Source organism: Larimichthys crocea, chromosome XXIII, assembly GCF_000972845.2.
Source record: "Larimichthys crocea isolate SSNF chromosome XXIII, L_crocea_2.0, whole genome shotgun sequence".
Lineage (NCBI taxonomy): Eukaryota > Metazoa > Chordata > Actinopteri > Sciaenidae > Larimichthys > Larimichthys crocea.
In genome coordinates, this window is record NC_040033.1 from 19322856 (window position 1) to 19341233 (window position 18378).

General features: G+C 46.7%; 4 protein-coding genes across 9 annotated transcripts; 2 read left to right on the top strand and 2 right to left on the bottom strand.

Moving 5' to 3' along the window:
• Positions 1-1008: 1008 nt before the first annotated feature.
• ppp1r3g (protein phosphatase 1 regulatory subunit 3G) lies at positions 1009-2464 on the bottom strand. The gene has a single exon (XM_010751746.3). The coding sequence runs from the start codon at positions 2233-2235 to the stop codon at positions 1423-1425; it is 813 nt and encodes a 270-aa protein (XP_010750048.1). The 5' UTR covers positions 2236-2464; the 3' UTR covers positions 1009-1422.
• A 2528-nt stretch (positions 2465-4992) lies between these two features.
• Positions 4993-9228, bottom strand: cyb5a (cytochrome b5 type A (microsomal)). 2 transcript variants are annotated; one of them, XM_010751748.3, is made up of 5 exons: positions 8944-9228; positions 6957-7085; positions 6806-6835; positions 6669-6700; positions 4993-5575 (listed from the first exon to the last, which is right to left on the bottom strand). In XM_010751748.3, the coding sequence occupies exons 1-5, from the start codon at positions 9073-9075 to the stop codon at positions 5491-5493; spliced, it is 408 nt and encodes a 135-aa protein (XP_010750050.1). In that variant the 5' UTR covers positions 9076-9228; the 3' UTR covers positions 4993-5490. The 2 variants fall into 2 exon arrangements, with proteins under 2 accessions (XP_010750050.1, XP_010750049.1); XM_010751747.3 differs by having other exon boundaries at positions 6669-6703; positions 8944-9226.
• Positions 9229-9387: 159 nt separating this feature from the next.
• On the top strand, positions 9388-16490 carry LOC113743995 (uncharacterized protein C18orf63). 5 transcript variants are annotated; one of them, XM_027274467.1, is made up of 12 exons: positions 9388-10473; positions 11259-11391; positions 12021-12099; positions 12901-12957; positions 13127-13238; positions 13377-13418; positions 13575-13651; positions 13753-13865; positions 14209-14305; positions 14460-14545; positions 14722-14884; positions 15249-15919. In XM_027274467.1, the coding sequence occupies exons 3-12, from the start codon at positions 12094-12096 to the stop codon at positions 15345-15347; spliced, it is 852 nt and encodes a 283-aa protein (XP_027130268.1). In that variant the 5' UTR covers positions 9388-10473; positions 11259-11391; positions 12021-12093; the 3' UTR covers positions 15348-15919. The 5 variants fall into 5 exon arrangements, with proteins under 5 accessions (XP_027130268.1, XP_027130265.1, XP_027130266.1 ...); XM_027274464.1 differs by lacking the exon at positions 15249-15919 and adding an exon at positions 16259-16490 and having other exon boundaries at positions 9389-10497; XM_027274465.1 differs by lacking the exon at positions 15249-15919 and adding an exon at positions 16259-16490 and having other exon boundaries at positions 9389-10485.
• On the top strand, positions 16434-18098 carry si:ch211-152c8.2 (uncharacterized). The gene is made up of 3 exons (XM_027274427.1): positions 16434-17126; positions 17219-17302; positions 17504-18098. Exons 1-3 carry the CDS (start codon positions 16434-16436, stop codon positions 17624-17626), a joined length of 900 nt encoding a protein of 299 aa, XP_027130228.1. The 3' UTR covers positions 17627-18098.
• The last annotated feature ends 280 nt before the right edge of the window (positions 18099-18378 follow it).

An 18378-nucleotide genomic window follows, 5' to 3' on the forward strand; every position in this document is an offset into this window, starting at 1 on the left:
TGGGCTAACTTGGACGGGGTATGATCATGGGTGGAGGTGAAGGTGAAGAGGTGACTGACCCGGCAGCTTCTATTAATAGACCCATCTGTTGGTTTAAGGTCGAGTACGCTGGCCCTCCTACACACTCAAACACACACAGGTTTGCTCAATCCATGCCGCTTGTTTCATCAGAGAAACACAGTTTCTGCAGAGTCATGCATTCACAAGAAGGACTTCAGACCAGGTTCTGACCCGGTCCACTCCGGACGGACTGAACGTCGCTCAGGAGAAAAGTCAACCACGACTCCCAAGATGCATTTCACTTCAGTCACAGACCAAAGCTGACGTGTTTGACAGTATTTTAAATCACTGCATCTCTTCCACACCTGCTCTATAGTGTGCTGCTAAGGATCATGGGAAACGTAGTGTTAACAGCTGAACCAAACTGACCTGCAGCAGCATCTTCAACTCATGTTTCTGTTGAGCTGATGAGATTATTAATGACTGGCCGTGTTAATCAATAAACTCTTCAGTGTTTGCAGCCTGAAAGTTACCTGAAATATTCCTTCATCACTTTGAACCTGTCCGTGTTGACACATCAAACAGATGTCGTCACATTTGTCGATGGGACTATTTTCAGAGGTGCTGAACTTCTGGACTTTGTCCCTCGTGTAAAGACGAGAGACGGGTCGAGGACAGACGGTAGAACCATCACAACAGAGCCGCTGCAGACGCTTCATGCAGGAGGAAGTTCAGAAGATCAGTTATTGTTGACTGATGGATCCTGAGCAGAACCGGGTCAAGACACAGAACCTACTAAACTAAAGAGTTTCTCCTGATCTGAACTTCTCCTCCTCATATTTCCAGTTTATGAAGCATCCATTTAAACTGTGTGAACTACCTCACGTCACAATTGAACTAATAATGGATACATGCATGCAAAGTGGCACTACAGGAAGGTCCACCAGCCACAGTTTGAGAAACAGTTTCCACTCATAAAGTGTCATCAGAGATGAAACACGAGCGCTGTTCATTTATGAAATCAACTTTTATTTGATGAGATCACAAAAACATTCATCACATCCTCGATTCATTATTAGAATTATTACAATCGGCTGAATTCAAATCAGAGATTTCAAGGTCCACAGCTGGTCTGACTGATTTCAGACTGTTCAGGATTTATCAAACAGGTTTGAAGAGTGTGAAGTCGTTTTGTGTTTCGATCCTTTAAAAATCTCCACAGAGTCACAGCCAGGAAAAATCTGTAGGTTGGTTTTTATTTTGAAAAACTTCCCACATCCGTGAGAGACAGCAGATCCTCTGAGTGTGACAGAGTCCTCTGACCTCCACGTGACCGAATATGAAGAATCAGCAGCTGCATATCAAAGAATTTCCTTCAGCACGTGGATGGAGAGCTTTTACGCGCGGGGCTTTGCGCACCGCTCAGGTGGCGTGGAAGGCGGCGCTGACAAAAGGTGCGGTGCTGGGCATGCAGTGGTACCTGAGGGTGTAGTTCTGCCCCTCGTTGTTGTCCCAGAACTCCCCCTCCACACTCTTCAGGTACACGGCGAAGTGCACGGCCGATGTGGGGTCCATGACGGGCGGCGTGTACACGGTGAAGCTGAACCGCTCTCCCACAAAGCCCGGCTGATCCGCGGCCACGGGCAGAGCCTGCGCGTCCACGTAGGACAGCCAGTCGTTAAAGCTGTACCTCACCCCGACCTCTTTGTGGCTGCAGCCGGTGAGGACCCGGATCTGCCCCCGCACGTCGAACTGCGTGATGGTGACCCTCTCCAGGCAGACGTGGAGCTGCTGGACTCTCCGCTCCACCTCCCGGGGCTCCGGGAAGCAGGACACCAACCGGTCCGTGTATAAGCTGGACTTGAAGCTCTGGCACAGGTCGTTCAGAAAGTCCTGCTGCTGCGGCGGGAAGCTCTTGTGTCTGGACAGAACTTTGCTCGGGATCTGCGGCTCCTCCAGCGAGCTGAAGTGCTTGACGCTGGCCAGGTTCAGGCCCATGGAGTCGGCGAACTTCACCCGCTTCCTCTCGTTGCTCCCGGGGACGCCGTCCAGGAGCGCCGTCGGGTAGGCGGGCAGAGACTGGGCTCTCCTCCTGTCCTTCATAAACCTCTCCAGGTGGGAAGCGTCCACCTCGTCGTCCAGATCTCCCTCCTCATCCTCCTCCTCCTCCTCCAGGCCGTTCTTCATGGACTGCGGCTCGCCCCCGTTGTGGAACTGGAGCGGTGAGCGGGACATTGGTGCCTGGCAGCCAGGCGGCCTGTGTGCTGTAGCTGCAGGCCGGTCCGGAGTCCGCGGGAGTCCCGGTGCGGGGCAGCTTGTATAGATTAGAGACTCCCGCCCCTCCAGAGGACAAGGTGGTGACAACAGAGCGCGTGCAGTCTGCAGCTGCTGTCACAGAAACACGCGCCCCATCACGTAAGAAACGTCACCTTTATACCACCGAGCATGACGTCACAACAACAACAAACAAAAACAAAATAAAATGAACAACATTAATCTTCAGTGGCTTGAGTAAAAGTACCAATAAACAAAGTAAAAATACTCCATTACAAGTAAAACTCCTGCGTCATATTGAAGTAATATTGAACTTCTAACACATGTGCCAATATCTTTATTATACACATGTGCCAATATCATTATTATAACACGTGTGCCAGTATCATTATTATAACACGTGTGCCAATATCATTATTATACACGTGTGCCAATATCATTATTATAACACGTGTGCCAATATCTTTATTATAACATATGTGCCAATATCTTTATTATTACACATGTGCCAGTATCATTATTATAACATATGTGCCAATATCTTTATTATTACACATGTGCCAATATCATTATTAATTACACATGTGCCAATATCATTATTATAATACATGTGCCAATATCTTTATTATAACACATGTGCCATTATCATTATTATTACACATGTGCCAATATCATTATTATTACACAGCATTCAAAAATTTAGTACATATAGTCTGTTTTTTGAAAAGTCACTTTCAAACACTTCCAGCTTGTCTCTACATGACATATGAATAAAGTTATGTAACTATAAATAAGGAGACATTAGACACTTCTACAGGCTCATGTTTCATTGTAACATGAAGACAACATTATAAAAACGTTTCTGAGAATCAAACTGTCTGTTGTTATGTAACACAGCACTGTTTCACCACGTGGCTCCAAAAGTGCGTCACACAGCAGCCAGTGAACAAACTTGTGTGGTCATCACCTCCATCATGCTGATGTCACAAGGAGGAGTTTCCTCATCTCACATTTTTCATCAGCTGCTCACAGAAACTTTAACGTTCTTTTATATTAAATATGATGAGTGAGTGTAAAATACACCAAACTGTGATCTAATGAGCTGACATCAACTCAAGGTCCACTTCCCTCTAGAGCTTTCAATCGTAGTTTGCTTCCTGAACATGACAGTTACAATACAAAACAGTTCAAAATGAGCTCCACCCCCACCACAACCATCCAATGAGATCAGATAGATCAGCGTCAGACAGACAACCTTCTCATACTGAACAGTTACAGAGTGTTTCTGTAGCGTTGACAGAACGTTCCAAGTTTGAATTAACTAAAGCTCGCTGCGCTGTCCCTTTAAGAAATATGACACCTGACATGTAAAGAAACATTCAGTGTCTGAATGATTTGTTTTTTATCTGTTGACGTTTTTGAAGGAAAACTTCAAAATAGGAGACATTATTACATCATGTTGATCAAAGCAGCAACATGCGTTGAAGGCTTTGAGGCTGTAGATGGCAGCATTTCTCCACTGTCTGACCTTCATCTGATTCTTCAGTCTCATGAATCAACATGCAATGACGCTGTTGTCCAAATATAGACGACACACAAACTAAATCAATATCATTTGTTTTTGACTCGTTGTTCATTAAACTGCTCTGATAAGTTGAAGTCATATGTCTGATGAGCCGATGGCCTCGGACAGAGTGAACGCCTTCAACAGCCAAAACAAGTTTCATCATATCAACTGCCCAGAAAAGAAAACTTTATGATGTTTTTATGATTATTTAAATTCTCAGTTTGTGCTGAACTTTCTGCAGGTTGAAGCTGGGTCATTGATTATCAGAATCTAATATTAAAACTCTGTTTTCATTTGTGTGAAAACACCTGAGAAGAAGAATCATTGTTGTTGTTTTGCTTCTACAGTAGCCCAGAGCAGACAAACTAAACACTGGCTCCAGATATGAGCTGTTCTTTTTTTTTTTTCAGCCACCATAGTTTCTCATTTATCAATGCTAGGAAGGAGAGGGTGAATCAAGGGGGTTGCAATCAGCAAGTGCACCGAGAGATGCCTCTAAATTGGACACACTGGACCTTTAAGAGTCAAGAACATGATTGATAAAAGTGAAAAACTAATTTTATGACTTTTAATGATTTTTATTTTTAAAACAAGAAGCTGCACGTGTGTCCAGATCTCAGTCACATCTGCTCTGCAGACATGTAATCTTCTGCCGACAGATTCACGTTTGTTCAAGTTCTGCTGCCTGATGGTTCCCAAAGTGTTTGAACCATCTCCAATCATCTTTGGGTCATTTGGCCAATACTTATAACTAAAGGTGTGATTATATATTTGCAAATGTACCTTGACTTTCACCTGAATTCTCTTCAAACAATAGTTCTGTGTAATTAGACAGGTCGTTTCAAACCTTTGGGTCTGGACTCAAAGCAGTCAGGAGTTGATCAATGACACGATCAAAGATTTTCCTTCAGTCGTTTTTTCTGTGACGTACTGGAAACTTTGAAACCACTTCAGGTCAAAAAAGGTTTAGCTCAGTTTAAATCAGCACAGGTGAGGAGAAATGTGCTGTGAGGTTGATATTCAGGACGGAGGAGTGACCACCTGATCAGTTCCTAATCATTATCGATGATCAGAAGCTAATCTGCTGCAGAAAGCTCAACATGTTTCATACAAACAGCTCCACTCAGAGTTCAAGAAATTTGAGCCTCACACAACGTTTGAACAAAACTTTAACCAAATTATCAAAAGCAGTCATTTTCAATGAAGGCGAATATTTGACATGAATGAATCCAAACACAGCTGGAGATTCGTAGGCTCGCTTCATACATTTTCTTCAAGACATAATCAGTATTTCATGTGGAGCGGTCACATGACGGTGGCATGATTGCATATTTATGAGCTCATTAACATTCAGTTACAAAGATATAAAAAGATACAAACAAATTATACATCCACTGCGTTTCTACAAGATTACAAATCATTAAGATTTTATAAAAACATTGATATTTCAACGACATAAATGACTTCATTAACATAATGCCATGTGATTGGTTAACAGCATGAAATGAATGTTGGGTGTTGTAGTGCAGTGACACGAGAGGCAGCGTACAGTTACTGATCCAACATCCAGCCACTCGTCTGTTCTGCTGCCAATCGAAGCTGCCACTGGCGGGCCTGTTGATGACATCACAGCTGCATGTCTGATGATGTCACTCTTCGTCTGAGGTGTACATGCGGTAGACCAGTGTCACGATGGCCGCCACCAGAGCGGGAATCAACCAGTTATACCACCAACTGCAAGAGAGAAGACAGCTAGTTAAACATGAAACCAACCATCCATCCAACCATCCATCCAACCAACCAACCGACCAACCAACATCCATCCATCCAACCAACCGACCGACCGACCATCCAACATCCATCCAACCAACCATCCATCCAACCAACCATCCAACCGACCGACCATCCATCCAACCAACCATCCATCCATCCAACCGACCATCCAACCAACCATCCATCCATCCATCCAACCAATCATCCATCCATCCATCCATCCAACCGACCATCCAACCAACCAATCATCCATCCATCCATCCGACCGACCGACCATCTAACATCCATCCATCCATCCAACCATCTATCCATCCAACCAACCATCCATCCATCCAACCAACCAACCATCCAACCGACCGACCATCCATCCAACCAACCATCCATCCATCCATCCAACCATTCATCCATCCAACCAACCATCCATCCATCCAACCAACCATCTAACCAACCATCCATCCATCCATCCGACCATCCATCCAACCATCCATCCATCCGACTGACCGACCAACCAACCATCCATCCGACCGACCAACCATCCAACAATCCATCCAACCAACCAACCATCCAACAATCCATCCAACCAACCATCCATCCATCCATCCATCCATCCGACTTTCCATCTGTCCGACCGACCAACCATCCATCCGACCATCCATCCATCCATCCGACCAATCATCCATTCATCCAACCGACCAACCATCCAACTATCCATCCATCCATGGTTTAAACAGATCCTGGTCTTAACAAGTCCTGGTCCTAACAGGTCCTGGTCTTAACAAGGTCCTGGTCTTAACAAGGTCCTGGTCCTAACAAGGTCCTGGTCCTAACAGGTCCTGGTCTTAACAGATCCTGGTCTTAACAGATCCTGGTCTTAACAGGTCCTGGTCTTAACAGGTCCTGGTCTAGCTTGAATCTTAGGTCTAAAGTCCGCTCGGGGTTCAGACACAGAGTCATCCTGATGTTTCAGCTTCTGTTTGTTCAAACTGAACTATGTCACGCCAACAGTGTGTGTGTGTGTGTGTGTGTGTGTGTGTGTGTGTGTGTGTGTGTATACCTGTTCTCATCATTCAAAGCGGTCAGTGGTATCTGCTGTAAAACAATCAATGAGAATCAGGTTTACGGTCACATACGAGGACTCGAAGTTCACTGAACTGAAGTAAGTAACAACACTGCTGCAATGACTTCACTCACCTCAGGGGTGGCGATCTTGTGTCTGTCGTCCTGCAGACACACGCACACACACACACACACACACACACACACACACACACACACGTTACCACACTTCACATTAAACTACAGACCTCAGAGGTGTAACATGTACAGACTTGCTGACACTGACCGGATGCAGTTCTCCGATCACCATGCTGCTCGCCATCTCTCTGGCGTCGGTGGAGTGCCCGACGTCCTCGAAGCTCTCGGTGGCGTTTCCTCCGGCCTGCTCCCTCAGGACCTCCTCTCCTCCGGGGTGCTGACAAGAGACAAGAGACGTCATCGTGTACGGTCAATGATTTTGTTAGCAGGAGAAGTCCGTAACGCTTTACGGCACTAAGTCACACAGCAGCAACTATTTCACTGATTCTGGTGAAACTGGATCATATTTTATGGAGGAAATGTTTTCTGGTTTTCCCTCTGATGTCCTCCGGCTGCTCCGCCTCAACTCTCTGTGATTTACAGAGTTTATGATGGACAGTGAAGTAAACTGCTGACAGCTGTAGCTGCTGTTAGCTCATGTTAGCTCAGTCTGTTAGCTGCTGTTAGCTCATGTTAGCTCAGTCTGTTAGCTGCTGTTAGCTCATGTTAGCTCAGTCTGTTAGCTGCTGTTAGCTCATGTTAGCTCAGTCTGTTAGCTGCTGTTAGCTCATGTTAGCTCAGTTTGTTAGCTGCTGTAAGCTCATGTTAGCTCAGTCTGTTAGCTGCTGTTTAGCTCATGTTAGCTCTTTTAGCTCCTGTTAGCTCATGTTAGCTCGCTGTTAGCTGCTGTTAGCTCATGTTTCGTCAGTTTTGCTGTTAGCTTGCTGTTAGCTCATGTTAGCTCAGTCTGTTAGCTGCTGTTAGCTCATGTTAGCTGCTGTTAGCTCAGTCTGTTAGCTGCTGTTAGCTCAGTCTGTTAGCTCATGTTAGCTCAGTCTGGTAGCTGCTGTTAGCTCAGTCTGGTAGCTGCTGTTAATACACACACACTCACTAGAACACCGGGTTGTGTCGTGGTAATGGTTTACCGCCTGCAGAGGTGTGTATTATTTTCAATCATTGTCTCGCTCTCTGTCGGACCACATGTCCACGCCCTGACCCGTGTACAGGGTTCAAACCTGCGGTGAGGAAAGCACGAGTCATCATGACGTGCTGCAGACTGCATCGAGCTGATTGGTCAAAGGTCCAAAGTCCAAACAGTGACAGCGATGAGTCACCTTCTAATAATGTGTTATTAACGCTGAATGATTAAATGTGAGTGTTCGTTTCTTCATCCTGTTTATTTCATTATCGATCAGACGATCCACACCTGAGCAGGTGCAGCAGGTGCAGCAGGTGAAGCAGGTGCAGCAGGTGCAGCAGGTGCAGCAGGTGCAGCAGCTGATCTGCGTCTTCATCAAGTCAAACGTTTTAAATATGTTTGATAAACGTTTTCTGGCGTCTCGTTGGTGGTTAGACCTCATGTTTTCCGTGGTCGTTCAGGGCCGGACCAACCTGCTGAAGGCCCCGGAGCACAAACAAACTGCCCCCCTCAAATAACACCAGGACTCTCCAGGACCTTCCAGAACTCTCCAGGACTCTCCAGGACCATGTCTGTTTTTTTAATGCTCATGACTCCAGGAAGGTGGATAAAATTATCATGTGTTTGTTTTTATCATAAAATGATATTTATGAATATTTTTAATGAGTAAACTTGAAATAATGCGGCAGTGTTTCTCAAACTGTGGAGCGAGGACCACTGTTGGTACGCGGCCTGCTGGAGTTTGGAACTTTACCGTAACAAACGCGCTCTGAGCTTTTCTGATGTTACGGTAAAAACACGTCCATATTTTAAACTTCTGTAGTTTTACAGTGCCAAACGCTGACAGACCTGACATGAGGTGTTTAAATTTTTACAGTGTTCTACTGTAAAATTCTGTAAATACTTCATTCTGCATCCAGACGCGTGTAGAAATAACGGTTCTGGTGTTTGGCCGTGTTCAGGAACCCACGCTCACGCTTCATGTGGACTGAGGTCCACAGCAGAACCAGAACCAGAACCTGCAGCCTGTTGGACTGGACTTTAATGAAGACACACAGAGTTCAGTCAGTCTGAATGTTTCTGCTTGTTGTGGAAACTTTCCATGAAAGTTGCTCACCTCCTCCAGGAACTTGGTGACATCGTAGACCTGGTTGTTGATGATGATCCAGGTGGACTTGAACGTGTTCTGCTCCTCCACCTCTGACAGCCGGTAGTACTTCACCGGGCTCTGCTCCTCCTGGTCCCCCATCTGAGTCCCTGAACGCGGCGGCAGAAGAACCGTGACGAGCCGCTCAGTCTACCTGCGCGAGGTTATATAATCCTGCCCGTGACTCCGCACGAGCGCCGCGACATTTAACCCAGATTCTGTGAACCGGTCCAAACTTCCAGCACCGACACACCGACAAGCACCGGGAGGCAGCACGACCCGCCCGGTCCGTGCTTTCAAAATAAAAGTCATGTGTGGCCACAGTTCATTCAGTACAACACAGGATTACACAATGCAACACACACACACACACACACAGAAGATCCAAGAAGAAGAAGTTTAGTTAGTGACATGCATTAACATGATTAATTAAATTAAACTTCCTGGTTATGTAATTGAACACGTGCAGAGAAATAATCAAATGACAGATATTTATCATGAATAATTGGACATAATTAGTTATCAGAACAATATAAACAGACTGGCTTCATCAGTTATTTATCATTTTTATCTTATTTTGTTATTTTCTGCTCTCTCTGGTTTTATTTTGAAACACTGTTTCCGGTCGCAGTGCATGTATTTCTGGCTGCTTTAACATTCCTGCTGTTGCGACAGACCCCGCCCCCCACCGAGCTTCTCGCGCTGCTATTGGCCCGTCCCTTGCGCACTATAAGCTGCCGCCGTCTGATTGGTCGTCACACCCTGTCAGTCACCGCTGGGCTAAAGTTCATCTCAGTCCACCTCCTGCTTCTCACGCACAGGCTGAGCCCGCGCGGGGCGGTTATCTCACGTATCTCACGCGTCTCACGCAACCGGTTTACTGTGCCAGTTGGCGCCAAACCAGCGGCAGCCGGAAGTCCTGTTTGACGTGTAGAAGCTGAGAAATGGCGACAGAAACGAAAGTTTGTCTCTTCTTCCGCTGCTCAACGGCGGGAAAGAGACAAGGACTACAAGTCAAAGATTGTATATTCGCACAGACTGTCACTCCACCACGCGATGTGTCGTCTTCTCATGTGTCTCGTTTCTTCACCTGTCAAGTGTCAAATTTAGTGTCAAAGTGTAAAACTAATAAATTTAAAATAACTCAACATTATTAAACCTAAAGTGTCACTCAGGTCAGTACATTAGCAGCCAGCAGGCTGGTGGCTTTGACAGGTTGTGTAAATAGAGGCAGAGTGAGAGCTCTTCACCTCCTCCCATCTTTAGCTGCGAGGCCTAGGTTTAGCATTGGAGAAGTTTATTTTAATTTATGTCGTTTTATGGACATAACTGTCATAAAACGCAGATTTCTCTCAGGAATAAATACCATCATAGGTCAGTGTAAATGTAAATATAAGTTTGGTGTCGTCGAAATCGATATAAAAACCGAAAAACGACGATTTACCTGAGCTGGCGTTAGCCTGTTTGAGCTAAGCGGTGAGTCAGCAGGTGAGTCAGCAGGTGAGTCAGCAGGTGAGTCAGCAGGTGAGCTCTACTGTTCATTTACTCATGTCTTTATTTTAAATAAAGTCTGTAAACTTACAGAGCCGTATCAACATTATAACAGCGTTATTAATTAGCAGTCATACCAAAAACAGCAAGTTAACTATGTTAATTATGGCTGCAGCTAAAGGAACGTAACAACAATCTGTTATTATTATTTAAATCTTCAAAACTCATTGTTTCTTTACATTAGAGAAACAGTAAGCAGTAAATATTCTATAAATATTATGGAAAATAATCTCTAAGTGTTTCCACACGCTCTTTAATTTAGGCAGCTACATGAGGTATGTCATTATATGTTTTTATCGACATATATGTTAATTCAATATTCAGCTTCCGTCCATGTTAGTCGACCTTCAGTCAAAAACATTTTCCCTGAGGTCACTGACCTGTTCGATCGCGATTGTTCAAGGCACACACCTGTTAACTAAGTACACACCTGTGTTAACTAAGTACACACCTGTGTTAATGAGGTACACACCTGTGTTAACTAAGTACATACCTGTGTTAATGAGGTACACACCTGTGTTAACTAAGTACACACCTGTGTTAACTAAGTACACACCTGTATTAACTAAGTACACACCTGTGTTAATGAGGTACACACCTGTGTTAACGAGGTACACATCTGTATTAACTAAGTACATACCTGTGTTAATGAGGTACACACCTGTGTTAACTAAGTACATACCTGTGTTAACGAGGTACACACCTGTGTTAACTAAGTACACACCTGTGTTAAGGAGGCAGGATGAGTGGTGCAGTCCAGCGGTCGATGTTTTTTCTCGGGCTTCCTGACCTGAACAGTCTGGTGTGCATCACTGTGACTCTGCAGGAGGACGACGACCTGAGGAGCAAACAGATGAAGACCTGCAGGTGACACAACGTTCATATGGAACATGTGACATGTTTGATGTGTGTCATGTGACATGTTTGACATGTGTCGTGTGACATGTTTGATGTGTTTGATGTGTGTCATGTGACATGTTTGATGTGTTTGACGTGTGTCGTGTGACATGTTTGATGTGTTTGACATGTGTCATGTGACATGTTTGATATGTTTGATGTGTGTCATGTGACATGTTTGATGTGTTTGACATGTGTCGTGTGACATGTTTGATGTGTTTGACATGTGTCATGTGACATGTTTGATATGTTTGATGTGTTTGACGTGTGTCATGTGACATGTTTGATGTGTTTGATGTGTCATGTGACATGTTTGATGTGTGTCATGTGACATGTTTGATGTGTGTCATGTGACATGTTTGATGTGTGTCATGTGACATGTTTGATATGTTTGACGTGTGTCATGTGACATGTTTGACATGTGTCGTGTTATTCACAGTTCACACAGTTCCAGACCAAAGTTCTGACTGAAGGACAAAAGCTGGTTTTTACTGTGTCACTTGAATGCAGCATTCCTGTTGGACGTGCCCTTGGTTTAAGTGTGTGTGTGTGTGTGTGTGTGTGTGTGTGTGTGTGTGTGTGTGTGTGTGTGTCCACAGATAGCTGGTGCTGCTGTACTCGGATGTTCTGGCCTCTCCATCTCTGGACTCCTTCACCCAGATCACAGTGGTCATGGCTGTAAGAAACACACACACACACACACACACACACACATATGCAGTGTGTGGCGTCCTCACTTTCAAGGTCTAACACACACAAACACACACCCACACACCCACATCCATTCCTCTGATAAGATAACTGTGTTAAAGGTGTTCACTGTCAGGGTTGGGCAGTAATAGATTACACTCCTCCCTCCACCCCTCACCTGGTCTTCAGCTTCAGGTAGTGACTTCAACAATGAGGTGTGTGTGTGTGTGTGTGTGTGTGTGTGTGTGTGTGTGTGTCTCTGACAGATTTGTCGTAAAACTTCACAGCATGAATGAGTTGTTGCTGCACGCCGCCTCAGTCGGCACACACACTACACACCATGACACACACACACACACTACACACCATGACACACACACACACTCACGGTCTAACAGTAACAGCGTCTCTGTCACATGATGTGATTGACAGGTTGCAGACACTTCCCATGCAGAGACACGCAGTTAGAATAGTTGGTGTGAATTCCAACATCACACACACACTCAGCATGTGTTCACCTGTGTGTTCACCTGTACCTGTGTGTTCACCTGTACCTGTGTGTTCACCTGTACCTGTATAACACTTTGTAGTTCTCATCAGTTTGAGGAGGTAACGTCACACACCGATGGTTCAGCATCTGCCAAAGGACACTTCAACATGCAGACTGGAGGAGCCGGGGATCGAACCACCGATCATCTGAGTAGCCCGCTCTGCCTCCGAGCCACAGCCCCCCCTTGTCTCGTCTCGTCTCGTCTTGTCTGATCATCATTTCTTCTTTTCTTCTAACAGAAGTCGTTTTTCCAGAAAGGTGTCCTCCAGCTGTTTGGACAGAGACGCAGTCTGCAGGTGATGGACACATGGACACATGGACACATGGACAGATACTGTGTGCTGCTGAATGTTTCCTTGTGAACGTGTTGGAAGATATTTTAGTGTTCACTGTGAATCTTTGGTAACTGACTTTTGCTGATTTGACTGTGTGTGTGTGTGTGTGTGTGTGTGTGTGTGTGTGTAGCTGGGCCCTCCTCAGTGTGTGTTTCCAGGTGTCCTCCAGTGTTGTCTGTCCTACTCTCTGATCTGCAGACTGTCTCCCAGCTGGAATAAAGCAGGACTCTACCTCATAGCTGGTACAAACACGCTAACACACATGTTCATGTGTCAGTGTGTGTGTGTGTGTGTGTGTCAGTATGTGTGTGTGTGTGTGTGTGTCACACTCATACACACTGGATGAGTGTGAGTGTGACGTTTGTTCTGTGTGTCCTCAGGTAAAGACTTTCTGACTGAGCGAGGGCGTCTCCGTGCTGTCAGTGAGTTCCACCTCTCATGTCTCCGGCTGTTCTGTCTCTGATGGACGCCGCGAGCGAAACAGCTGACAGGAAGTCACAGAAACAGGAAGAAGCCAGTTGATTTTCAGAATAAAACACCCTGTGCAGACTCTGTTTACTCGTGTGTCTGTGTTTCAGGTACGGAGCTGAACACCTGTGAGGGTCAGCTGTGCATCAGCATGGAAGCCAACACAGTGAGACTGCAACCAACCACAGTGAGACACACACACACACACACACACACACACACACACACTGCACCACATCACACAAACACAAACACACTGTGTGTGTGTGTGTGTGTGTGTGTGTGTAGCTGGAGGACTTTGACCTCTCTCCGTTGGTGCTGAGGAGGTTCTGCAGTGATCCTGAAGCCATCCTGGACCCGAGCTCCACTGGAGGAGCCATCTGGTGTCACATCCTGCCCAGGTAAGACGGCTCCACCTGCTGGACACAACACATCCTGTCAGGTGTGTGTGAGGTCATCCTGTCAGGTGTGTGTGTGGTCATCCTGTCAGGTGTGTGTGTGGTCATCCTGTCAGGTGTGTGTGTGGTCATCCTGTCAGGTGTGTGTGAGGTGTGTGTGCTCTTAGTTACGGACACACACAGCTGACAGTTGTTGAGCTCCGCTCACTGAGACTGACAGTGAAACTAAAGTACGACAAACACAGCTTTGTTATCCTGACTGAGCAGCAGGTGGAGCTGCAGCTCTATTTATGAGTGTGTGTGTGTGTGTGTGTGTGTGTGTGTGTGTGTGTGTGTGTGTGTGTAGCATGAAGAAAGGTCAGATTATCACCATCAGCCATCAGTTACCCAGAGATGGACCATTCAGGACCTACAGAGACCTGCAGAACCACTGGAACTGTCTGGTACACACACACACACACACACACACACAGTGAGCTCAGTCATGTGACACTGAATAAAGTGAATTTATTCTGTGATTAATTATCATTGTATTCGTTGACAAACAGTGTTTCATGGATCAGTGTGTGTGTGTGTGTGTGTGTGTGTGTGTGTCAGTATGGTTACACACTGCCTGACCTGGCGGAGGAGGAGGTGGTGTACTGCAGCGTCTACTTCAGACTGGTGGGAGAGAGACTCTTCACGTATCCTGAAACTCTCAGTGAATGAAGATTCAGTCAGAACCGAGCTACAGAACTCATCTGGTACCTGCACCTGGTTAGATTAGCATACCTGTCCGTGTCAGTGCTGGCTCAGGTGCTGGTGTACAGGTGATGTATACGTACCCGTGGTGTCTTCCTTTAACCTCCGTCCTGAGCAGCTACCCTCTGAGCTGCATCCGCCTGCAGCCGGTGCAGCGCTGCCCTCCGGTCGACCTGCAGGGGGCGCTGGGCTCCTTCCTGTCTGACATCAGAGGCCGGCTGCAGAGTGTGTGTGGCTTCCCTGCACGCCTGACCAGCAAACCCTGTTACCACACAGGACAGGTACACACACACACACACACACACAGCTGGAATTAAACCAGTTTACGTGACCTCCATGTGACCTTGGTTACCCGGCTCATCTTCTGAAAGCTGGAGCATCAGACGAGGAGCTCTTCATCTTTTTTAATAGTTTTAAAGAGAGTGAAGAGTTTTGGGCGCCGCACGGATCTGCAGGAGCGTTCGAAGTTTAAACACAGATAGGTCAACCTAAAACTGGACTGGACAGTTCTGCTGAGTTCTTTCATCAGCTCGTGGTTTGTTAGGCCAGGCGCTGCACAGCCCTGCGAAGGTGTCTGTTCAGTGTATCAGGAAATAACTTTTACTTATGTAACTTTATAACTTTAATAACTTTGATGACTTGCAGACAGATGTAAAGACATTTCGTCCTGCCTCCAGCAGCCTCCGTCAGAACCTCAGTGAGTGTCCTCCACCTGTCCCTTTATGTATGTGTGTGTATATTTAAACAGAATACTTTCCATCAGTCGTAGTGTAGCGAGAGGGTTGCAGTCTCCAAACTGCCACACAAACACAGTGAGTGTGGAGGTGATGTGCAGGGAGGTAAAGCGATTATCGGAGCATACAGTTTACGACTGTAAAGAGGAGGAGGACAGAAAACTCACTTTCATGATTCAGGACAGGAGGACGGTGAAGAGAGGTGTCTTCTTTTTATGAGCTGCACTGTTATTCATCATCACGCCAGGACAGAACGTTCATCAGTGTTTTATCCTCAAGGTACAATTTCTTTTACACTCTCGAATAGCTGGAATAAATTTGTTCGTCCACTCGAGAGTTTCCTCAGAAGATGAAACTATAAACTGTAACGCTGTAATGAAGAAACGTCGTCTTCACAGCTGAAAATGATTTGATCAACTCTGCAGAGATCGCTTCAACGCTCAGACCGAAATGTTCACAGAGTTCAGCAGAGTTCAAGTACGAGAGCTGAACTACAGACAACGTCCTGCAGACTGTCTAAAACCTGGACGTAGTCTCTGTGACGTCCCCGCAGACTGTCTAAAACCTGGACGTAGTCTCCGTGACGTCCCCACAGACTGTCTAAAACCTGGACGTAGTCTCTGTGACGTCCCCGCAGACTGTCTAAAACCTGGACGTAGTCTCTGTGACGTCCCTGCAGACTGTCTAAAACCTGGACGTAGTCTCTGTGACGTCCCCGCAGACTGTCTAAAACCTGGACGTAGTCTCGTGACGTCCCCGCAGACTGTCTAAACAGGACGTAGTCTCCGTGACTCCCCCGCAGACTGTCTTAAAACCTGGACGAGTCTCCGTGACGTCCCGCAGACTGTCTAAAACGGACGTAGTCTCGTGTCTAGTTATTCTCTTCTTCTTCTTCTTCTCTTCTTCTTCTTCTTCTTCCAGGTGTTGGGTGGTGAACCGGGTCAACCTGACCTCCTCCTTCTCCATCAGGCAGTCCTCACCCCTCCTCCTCCTCCTCCCCTCTCCTCCACCTCCTCCCCGTCCTGTGAAGCCCTGGTCCCTCTCTCCCAGCAGGACAGACCCAGAGGCTGGATGGATGTGGTTTAGGAGCAGTCTGATGCAAAGTCAAGTTGTAGAAAGAGACGGAGACTGGCCTTCCTCCTCCTCCTCCCCTCCTCCTTTTTTCTACCACTCTTCCAGCCAGCTTCCTCTCTCCTCCTCTCCTCCCTCCTCCTCTGTCCGCAGCCCTCTTCCTCCTCCCAGTCAGACTCCAGTGATCTCTGCTCCCAGACTGGTTCCTATCTTTAAGAACAAGTGTCCATCGCGCCACGTCAACGTCGCCCTGCTGAGGGTCCAGAAGCTGAAGGAGCAGTTGAGTGGAGGAGGTGGAGGAGGTGAGGAGAGGGAGAGGGTGACGTTACCTGTGTTTAGGAAGACTCCCACCACTGCTCCTGTCTCTTCTCTGTCAGCCCTCACAATTCCTCCTCCACCAATCATTCCTCGCTTCAGCCACCACAGCGCTGCTCCTCAGCCAGGTCACCCCCGAGTGAAGCACCTGTCCAGCCTCAGCCCTGCAGCCAAGTCTAGACTGCGGCTCAACCCCGCTCCACAGATCCAGATCAAGTTTAAGTCCAGGCCCAGCTCCAAGAACAAAGTGACCTTCAGCATGGACTGCAAACCTGCTGCTGAGTCCAGCTGTGACCAGCAGGACCAAGCAGCAAGACCTCCATCAGCTGCACCACCCGAGCCTCCACGACCACACACATCTTCTGATGTCTCCAGCAAAGACACCTCGTCCAGCAGCAGAAAGGTGAGCCCTCTTAGTTAGTGACCTCCAGTCTGCAGGTAGCTGTGGACCTTCACACTCCTCAGGTGTCTCCTGTCTGTCCTGTGCTGTTTCAGGGAGTTGTGTTTGAGTCAAAGCCGAAGAAATCCAGATCTGCAGTACGAGACGTGGACGTGGAGCAAATGGCCAGAAGCAACCAGGTCAGGAGACAGACCTTACTGTCCTTTTCTTTACCTTCCTCTGTCCTTGTGTCCTTCAGCAGAAAACCTTCAGACTGCAGGTAGCTGAGTTATTCTCCATCTCCTCTTGGATAGAACATGACTTTACACCTGTGTGACCTGTGTTAGCCAATCAGCTGCCAGAGCTCTGCTGCTCATTTACATATTGCTGTGTGTTTGCAGCTGTCCCAGCTGAACTCTGCGACTCTGCTGGCCTGGCTGAGAGGAAGAGGAGCGCTCGTCAGCTCCAAGCACAGGAAGGAGGAGCTGATGCTGAAGGTCATGAGCTGTTTGGCCGAGGCCTGAGTCTCTCACACACACACACACACACACACACACACTATCATATCTACTTGATCGACTCAGTTTGGCGTCTTCGCGCTGCTCTCTCCTCGTCGTTATCAGTCTGAATCAAAGGGTGCAGAGCTGGAACAGACGACGTCTCGTTAAGTTGTGGTGTCAGATAAAGTGACAAAGTGTTGAAGTGTTCAGGTTGTGACGTTCACCTCTCACTGCTGTTGGCAGTAGCTGAACGAAACGTTGTGCTGTGTGTTGAGTTTGATGTTCTTCTGTCAGGCATCAATACAGACGTTCAAATAAACCAATAAACAAACACGTCATTCTGTCATCCATCAGACATCTGCTGATCTCCACTGTCTGTTCAGCAGCTGTTTCACACACACAGATGTGTCCAGCCCGTTGTCCATATATTCGTTTATTTTCATTCTCTCATGGTGTGTTTGTGTTTTATGTCTGCAGGGAGGCATCCCACCAGACGAGCTGAGTCTTGTCCTGTGTGTGTGTGTGTGTGTGTGTGTGTGTGTGTGTGTGTGTGTGTGTGTGTGTGTGTGTGTGTGTGTGGAATGTAAAGTTGTGAAATGTGTGTCAGCTGTGTGTTAATGATGCTTCACAGCTCTTGACTGTTTGAAGTTCAACTGCTCCTGTAAAAAGAGTTAGCAGTTCTAACACTGTGCCTGTCCAGACTGAGCCGGTCAGTGTCTGACAGACATTATTACTGACGCTGCAGCAGCACAGAGACTTAAAGTCGGTCAAAGGCA